This window comes from Myxine glutinosa, chromosome 8 (assembly GCF_964187855.1).
Source record: "Myxine glutinosa chromosome 8, kmMyxGlut1.1, whole genome shotgun sequence".
Taxonomy (NCBI): Eukaryota; Metazoa; Chordata; class Myxini; order Myxiniformes; family Myxinidae; genus Myxine; species Myxine glutinosa.
In genome coordinates, this window is record NC_136268.1 from 135,211,428 (window position 1) to 135,220,429 (window position 9,002).

General features: G+C 42.6%; 1 protein-coding gene across 1 annotated transcript in view; it reads left to right on the forward strand.

Moving 5' to 3' along the window:
- The window catches only part of LOC137433197 (uncharacterized), a 726,873-nt gene that overhangs the window by 574,261 nt on the left and 143,610 nt on the right, over positions 1–9,002 (forward strand). The window contains exons 41-47 of the mRNA XM_078784000.1: positions 5,665–5,772; positions 6,665–6,718; positions 6,869–6,922; positions 7,195–7,326; positions 7,501–7,554; positions 7,768–7,821; positions 8,262–8,369. Coding sequence (XP_078640126.1) covers positions 5,665–5,772; positions 6,665–6,718; positions 6,869–6,922; positions 7,195–7,326; positions 7,501–7,554; positions 7,768–7,821; positions 8,262–8,369 — 564 coding nt within the window. The remainder of the gene's footprint in view (positions 1–5,664; positions 5,773–6,664; positions 6,719–6,868; positions 6,923–7,194; positions 7,327–7,500; positions 7,555–7,767; positions 7,822–8,261; positions 8,370–9,002) is intronic.

Consider the following 9,002-nt stretch of genomic DNA (forward strand, 5'->3'; position numbering starts at 1 on the left):
AAATGTGCCATCCGAGGCAGAGTCTGTTCGCCACGTTCGGCACACGTGATAGCTCGCTGCTCTCTGATTGGTTGAATCGTTTTTTGGACATAGCTCGGTAACTACTTCTGCGATTAATTTAAAACCTTGAAAAGGCACATCCTCGGGTCCCCAGCAATATACCTGGCAAGTTTCAAGTATATCGGACCGGTAGTTGTCGAGAAACAGCGGTCACAGACAAACATACAAACATACAAACATACAAACATACAAACAAACATACACACAGAGATTAGTGGAATTATAGATAGATTACTAACAGAGTACCTGCCCTTTCTGCGACCCTATGGGCGATCTTGTTCCAAGCGTGTAACACATTTTTTTGCCATCACATATTTTCTGCTGACAATTGCTTTGACTTGAATTTCTTGCTGATTTATGTTCAACTTAGGTGTCCTTGGTTTTTGAGGCATCTAAACTTTTCAGAAAAAAAAAAAACAGCAAACGTCACCCTAGTTAACAATACCCACAACCAACCCACACCCCCTCTTTCCCCTCCCCTCCACCATCCCCTCACAATCCCCCATCAAGCATCACACTAGCTAACAATACCTATGACAACCCCACACACCTCCCCCCACTCCACTCCACTCCCCTCCCCCCACCCCCCGCAGTCCCCCTTCAAGCGTCACCCTAAATATCAATACCCGTGACCACCTTACCCGCCCCCCCCCCCCACCCCCTGCCCCATCCCCTCACAATTCCCTATCAACCATCACCCGAGCTAACAATACCCACGACCACCCCACAAGCCCCCCTCCCCTGTTTTGGGTCTTCAGGGTCTTTTGGGTCCTCTTGGTCTTCGGGGTCTCTTATGGTCTTCGGGGTAGTTGGGGTCATTTGGTTATCTTGCATATTTGGGGTCTTTAAGGGTCTTTGGGTCTTCTGGATCTTTAAGGGTCTTTGGAGTATTTTGCGTCTTCTGGGTCGTTAAGGGTCTTTGGAATATTTTCGGTCTTTGGGGTCTTTTCGGACTTCGGGGTATTTTAGGTCTTTGGGGTCCATTGGGTCTTTTCAGTCTTTTAGGTCTTCAGGGTGTTTTAGATCTTCAGGGTATTTGAGGTCTTTGGGGTCCATTGGGGCTTCGGGGTCTTTGGGGTCATTTGGTTCCTCTAAGTCCTCCTGGTCCTCGGGATTTTTTGGGGTATTTGGGTCATTGGGGTATTTAGGGTTTTCTGGGGTCCTCAGGGTCTTCTCGGTCTTGTAGGTCCTCGGGGTTTTGAGGGGGTGGGGGGTTAAGTATTTCAGGTTACATTTGTGGGTGGAGTTAGGTCAGCTGTCCAACCAATGGGTGAGGTACAGACATATATACATACATACAAACACTTGCTCCATTATCTATAGATTACGAAAATGATACTACTGAAACGATACACTACTGTATTAAGAAACCTGGGCTTAATTTGTCCAAAGCGGTCCGAAGGTGAGGCATAAAGACTAAGGCCTGTACGTACTGTATTGTTGGAAGACCTGTAACGCTGATACTTTCGATATTTGATGGTAATTTTAACAATCGGTTTGTTTGTGTTTCACACTGAATGAAAAACGTGAAGGAAGAGCATAGCGATTGTGATATATGACAGGTTGGATAATATGTTCGGCCTGACCGAAATTGGAATGAAAATGGCGGTGTGCGGAGTCAGCCGCCGTACCGCCATAATGACATCAGACGTAATCACATCACCCTGTCATGTGACCAGATCCTCAGCTCTGATTGATATACGTTTGAGGGTGCATACGGACGGACAAACACTGTTCTAGACGGCTTTGCCCTATGGGCTACGCCGTAAAAACCCTTCAAAAACAGGAAAAAAAAACACCCGCAGAAAATTGTGCAGCCGCAGGCTGTACACGAACCCCCAATGGCAGTCTAATTTTCCCAATGCAGTACTACTTTTTTTCCTGCACGCTAGCCCAATGTTCTCACCATTAAGCCACGACCAAACCTAAAATATTAAGTAATGCAGCAGTTTCGGTATTTCGTGAAATTTAATCAACATATAAGAAATATGTAATACAGAAGTTCCTAACCTAACCTTTTCCTTTTCCCACACCCATTAAGATTGCTGCTAGCTGCATACTAGCAAGGCAAACGTCACGCACAAACAAGATCATCATTTACCTGTCGAAAATGTGGCATTATAATGAATGTTTATATGCTGAAATTTTATATTTTGTTGTGTGTTTACTGACCTTGACTCTGGTGGCACACAGACATTGCAAAATGCATTGCAAAAGAATCGCTCGAAGTTTGGTTTTGTGGTAGACTGGCACACCGTATCTCAGAAGTTAGCGCTGGGGTGACAGGGGTGTAATATGTGGAACGCAGGGCTGTCTCAAGTCTTTTATCGGTGACACCCCTTGGGGCTTGGAGGAAGTTTGTCTCCACTGCTTATGGTTTCGAGCAGAGGAAATACAAATTTGAAGATTTTAAAGTTGTTGCAGCGGTACCTCAATTGACATGCTAAGCCTATAAATTTATGGGATTTCTCGCATGTCCCACTTTTTTAGCTCATCTCAAACGAATTTCAGGGGAGCTTATGCGACGGCGTGTTGTCCGTCCGAAAGTCTGTAAACACTTAAAAGTTCTTCTCCGAAACCGCTGATGGGATTGTGAACAAATTTGGCATAAATTGTATTTGTTGTGTTGTGACTAAAGTTTGTTCACGGCATTAAAAAAAAATCGGGGTCTAAGGATGGTTTGCCTGGGTCAAAATTCATTCAGGTTTGACCCTCCCCCCCCCCCGCACCCAATCCCCCTCCACCCCAAATAGGAATTTGCTTTTTCCTCTGAAACTACACGCACTGTTTTAATGAAACTTGACCACAACCTTCATCACCTGTCATGTACCGAAGGTTGTTCACGGCACTAAAAAAATCAAAGTCTAAGTTGGTTTACGGAGGGTGAAAGTGGGTCCAGTTTTGACCCTCCAAAATCGGTGTTTGCTTTCTTCTCTGAAACTACACACATGATTTCGATGAAATATGACCACAACCTTCACCACCCGTGAGGTACCAAAGTATGTTGACGGAATTTTAAAAAATCTGCCCCTTTTGGGGTCTATGGGGGGAGTTGCCCCCCAAAATAGGTATTTGCTCTCTTCTCAGAAACTACACACTCAATTTCGATGAAATTTCACCACAACCTTAATCACCCATGATGTACCAATGTTTGTTCATGGCATTAGCAAAATTGGGGTCGTAGGAGGAATGTGGGTTTGGGGGTTGCCCCCCAAAATAGGTATTTTTTTCTTTGTTTGTTTAAAGTCTTATGATTATGTTAGTATGATTCTACATGCTGCCCTGTGTACTCGCAACCATTAAAATGGTTTATAATACTCTTATTCAGTGCAGTATACTGTTTATTCTACCAGGTGAGCGCCAGGGGTATTGACCCTATGTTTTGATACAGTATAGCACCATAATAAATCCCTTTTATCTCAACTATCGGGGATGCCTCTTCACGGTGGTTGTACCCGTCAACGCAAGTCGGGGGCCAAACCTTCCCCATTCTTCCCTGCTGCCAGGATTTGTTATGGCAGCGCGGTCACGGTCAGAGTGCCGATCGGTCCCATTGGATCGGCCCTTTCCCTCTTCTCCCTCTCTCTCGCTCTCGCTCTCGCTCTCGCTCTCGCTCTCTCTCTCGCTCTATCTCTTTCTCGCTCTATCTCTCTCTCGCTCTATCTCTCTCTCTCGCTCTATCTCTCTCCCTCGCTCTATCTCTCTCTCTCGCTCTATCTCTCTCTCGCTCTATCTCTCTCTCGCTCCAGCTCTGTCGTGGCCCTGACTTCATCTGGATGTGGGGGATCTCTTTGTCGTTCCTGGGGGATCCGGTCGGCTGTCTCCGTGCCGCGGACTTGTTCGAGAGAACTGTCGAGGGCTAAACAACAACAACAACAACCCCTTTTATCATCGTGGCCCTAGGTTTGGAACATCTGATCAAATTGGAATGTTTAACATCAACTTAATTATTTGCTAACATCAACTCATTTGTTACTATTCACAAGACCAAAAAAATGAAACCGAAGATGCTCAATTTTCAAAGTAATTCATAAATGCATCGTGGAAGACCATTGAAAATAAAATATATAAACAACTTCATTGTGTGTTGCAAGTTATTAATTGATTTTGAATGGTTAAGATGAAAAATGAAGAGTGAGTGACATTTCAAAACCCATTTGATTTTTCAAAACAATAAAGGAAGTTATATCGTCAATAAATTGCTATATATATATATATATATATAATTATTTATTTTTATATATATATATATATATATATATATATATATATATATATATATATATATATATATATATATATATCAATATCAATTTATCGACGATATAACTTCCTTATATATAATTTTAATATATATATATAATTTATGAAACCGCTTACCATATTGATGCGAATCTTTACAAATGTCGTCTGACACCATTGGTGCATATAGTTTGAAAATGATGATGCCATAGGTCATGTGATTTGGCAGCCATCTTAGATTGAAAAAACGAACCTTATCTGAGCAACACGAAACTTCACAAACGTGATCCCTACCCATACATATGCAGAGTGTACATTTTTGATGTTATATGTCACGTGGGTTGGCAGCTATATTAGCTTGAATGCCGATATTTAAAAAAAAAAACCCTTCTCTGAAACCGCTTCACCGATCGATGTGAAACTGTCATGTCTGTTAAAAATGTGATACTTGAGAATGGCTGAAGGGACTTAAATTAAACTTGTTTATTTTTAGGACAGTGAATGAGAGCATCCACCCATTATCATGGGCAGGGCCTACGCGGAGGCATATTGGCGATGCAGACGCATTGCTCTTGTTGTATTATGCTTCATCATTTTGAACATTTATCCTAACAATCATTGCTATGGTGTGCCTAATTAATAGGGAATGTTTTTTTCTCCTTAATACATTGTAAAGTAAACTTCGCCACATAACATCAGGTTCAAACATTGCTCGTCAACTTGTCACCACAAATGGCCTATTTTGGATCCACAGTGGAAGGGCATGAATTTACTGTCACTGTTGTTGAAAGAATTGTTGTGATGATGCCGAAGGTATAACTTTGACGTACCTTTATTGTTTGAGAAAGCAGGTTTACGAAAGAACCAGGAAGCAAATTAGCAAGACTTTGAATAAAAAGAGATTATGAGCTTGGAGAATTGGATTCCATGAATTCTTGATAAAAAATTGTACTCCTTTTTTTCCCCTGCTTGGCCATTTATATTTTAGACTACTTTAAGTGTGATTGAATGCATTCAAACGAAGTGCTTGATATTGCAAACCTATTGTTAGAAAATCATCTCGCAAGGTGAATTTGATCACACCTGTCCATCAGGTTGACACTCCAATAGGACGTTGTGCTAAAATTAGCATACATGATGAAATGGAGCTGTTATTTTGGGAATGCTGTTGGAGAATGAAAGAAATAACTTGTGTGAATTGATTTTTAAAATGCCACTGTCTTTTTTGATATATAACAAGGATTTGAAGACACAAAAAAATCCTGGATCTCCCTGATGCGATAGAAACTGCTTCCCCTCTTAACTTCCCCAAATACAACTGCCTCCGCACTAAGCGCATCATCTTCTTTACTGATCTGACAGGGGGCAGAGGGCGAACCAGGTCTTCGTGGTCAACAAGGTGTAGTTGGGCAGAAGGGAGATGAAGGGACGCGAGGTTTTCCTGGATCTTCAGGACCTTTGGGACTTCAGGTTTGTTCAGAACACAGTTGCTGAGTGACAGTGTGACATTATGTATCAAAACAATGCCCATCATGTGACTCTCCCATAATGACAATTATCCATGACAGATACCTCTCATTTATTAACCGCAGCTGTTTGCAAATGGGAATACCTATTTGTTTAATTATTTGTGTATTTATTTACTGTGAGCTAAATGTTTCTTAATTGACTAAAGGGAAGTTGATTTAAGCTTCATGTCCCTCACAATCCACTTGCAAGGCTAACAAATGACAACATTACAGTTTGCCTTGCATAATAGATGAGCAGATCTGATCTTATTTCCCATTGAAAGCTTACGAGAGCTCCATAAGGCTCCATAAGGCTCCATAAGGTTACCGCAGCAATTATAGAGGAGGAAGAGTTCTAACGAGTCCAAGTGATTAACCACACGCTTCACCCATGCAGCAAATTAAGACTCAGCAAGATGTGCTTGGTCTTGAGTTACCAAAGCATCATGCAATGATTGCTATAACTTGAATAATTTCCACATTAGACTTCAGCTTTCCAGAAATTGTTTTCAGGGATCTTCCGAGTAAAGGAAAGGATGGATTTTATTCTTCTTCTCGTTCGTTGCGTCATTTTATACTGTTATCCTCTGTTATAGCAAGGCTGGTTCACCAAACCAGTGCTTTCACACAGTAATGAAGACCATTGTTTATTTCTCTGGGAAGATGATGAGCAACATAAAACCACAGACCATCTGCAACATTCCTTGAAAATAACCATTATAACAGTCGCATTCCATGCAAATAACACGCTACTTTGTTTTAGACAGAAAGATAGATGAAGCTTTGCCCCATGCATGGCTATGTATGCATTGTTAAGCAGCGGGCCAATTGCATGTGCCATTCTGTCTGCATAGGGCATGCCTGGAGCCCCAGGTGAAAAGGGGGAATCCGGTGATGGCGGAGCAATGGTAAGACCCTTAGATTTACCGGTAGGGTATTGAAGACCCGGAGTGGAATGCAAACGTGGCAATTGTCATTCTGCATTTTGTAGATGCTTTAGGATTCATAACATAGATTTATCCTCTAACTTGAGAATGCCATTATGCCTAATTTTGCAGGGCCCACCTGGTGCTCCGGGTCCAAGAGGACCTGCTGGATCCAGCGGAGCAGATGTAAGTAGTCACTTTATTACTTTTTCTTTGAAGTCCTCTTAAAGCCTCATTGGTATGCTGTGTCTCGATGAAACTAAGCCATTCAACTCCTCGTGGGACTCTAAATATGGCGTGGTTAAGCACACTGTCCAGGTGGCCATTATGTTCTGATGCGCACGATCACATAGCATAGGCATCAGCTTTTTTGGATGAAGACATAACCGTTAGTGAGTTCGGGACTTTTTTTTCATCCTCGTGATTTCCGCACTAGTAAAAACTTGGGTTCAATGTAGGCCATTGAAGTAGCGTCAATGAGCAATCAACAGCCAGAGAAAATGCATTTGAACATCGCGAAAGGTCCTGTCACCTCGACTTTTCTCCTTGTGGTCGGGATTCGAAATGTGACTATCAACAAGCCGCCATCGGTACTTGGCTGGATGTTTAGGGGATGAAATTTACCAGTGCCGCTGCCGTTCCCAGTAGGAGCTACACTGAATAGCAATGATTTTTTTTTTACTTCCTGATTATCATGGAGATGGATATTTGGATGAAGTCGCCTCACGTTGACAAACCCTCATACATTTTGGTCTTTCTTGCAGGGTCCTCAAGGCCTCCCTGGCTCTCCTGGCCCTCTTGGCACTATGGGCCAAAATGTGAGTGAATATGTCCTGTTCCAAACGTTTTTTGGAATGTCACAAAATATTACTTTAAAGCATCTTTACCTTTGCCCTCCCACTTATTGTAGGTGCAGTCTTGAACATGTTTTTTTTTTTCTATAGCTTAATTTTTAATTACAAAATACTTGTTTCAGTGGAGGCCATGGTGAATAACTCTGAAGATCTACTGATTGACTGTGTCTATTTCAGGGTGAGCCAGGGGAATCTGGAAATCCAGGCCTTCCAGGATTACCTGGCCGTAAGGTGAGCTTCAGGTGAAGTGTATATTCAGGCAGTATCAGTACCATGCACCTTACTACTATCTTACCAGTTAAGTGAGTGCATTGGCTAATCCAGTAATATATCTCAGGTACAGAAGAAAATTCAATTCAGATTAGTGTTGGCATAACGTGTTGGATTTCGTTTTTGGGGTTGCAATTAGTGTTTAGCTTCGCATCATACTGTTGAAATAACATTAATGTTATGCTCACTGGTACTGGTGAGGAGATCACGCTGCATAAGCAAATTAAATCACTTTTCTGGTTTAAAGAAAAACCAGTTAATGGTACATGTCGGCAGTATTGGATGAATATACACTGCCAAGCTGCAGCTCTTGTTTGGCGGCAGCTACATTATCTGCATATTAATTTTTACTCATAATAACGGAGACATACACTGGTTACAATAACTGATCTTTATTGCAGGGTACAAAAGGAGAACAAGGAGAAAAAGGGGAGTCTGGACCACCAGGATTAGTTGGACTTGTTGGGGCCAAAGGGCCACTTGGTGAAGATGGACCCAAGGGCATTATGGCATGTCTCCGTGTTGTCAAAATCCCAGCTATCTTATTCCTCTTGTCTTTCATTTGACATGAAGTTAAATTATTCCTGTTATTGTGATAGTCTTCACAATTATTGTGATTCCTGTTATTGTGATTGTGATTATCTCTGGTGTTGGGCTAGCGGCTAGGGTGCCGGTTTAGGATCCTAGGATTCTGGGATCGAATCCCGGTCGATCGCCGAATTAATGCCAGGGGGGTTGACTCAGCCTGTCATCCTTCCGAGGTCGGCTAATTTGAGTACCAGTTCACTGGTAATTCCCTGTTTGTCGTTGAAGGCGGCAAAAAGGGTTGGCGTCAGGAAGGGCATCCGGCCGTAAAACATTGCTTCAAAAAGGGGACCAAAAAAAAACAACTACCACGGTCCCCGAAAAGGCCAACCCCCGCTTTGCGGGGAAAAATGGCCTCTAAACGGTGGTTTTGGTTATTGTGATAGTCTTCAGAGCCTGGTGTTGGCTTAGCGGTTAGGGTGCCGGCTTGGGATCCTCGGATCCTGGGTTCGAATCCCGGTCGATCGCTGAATTAACGCCAGGGGGGTTGACTCAGCCTGCCATCCTTCTGAGGTCGGCAAATTGAGTACCAGCTCACTGGTAATTCCCTGTGTGTC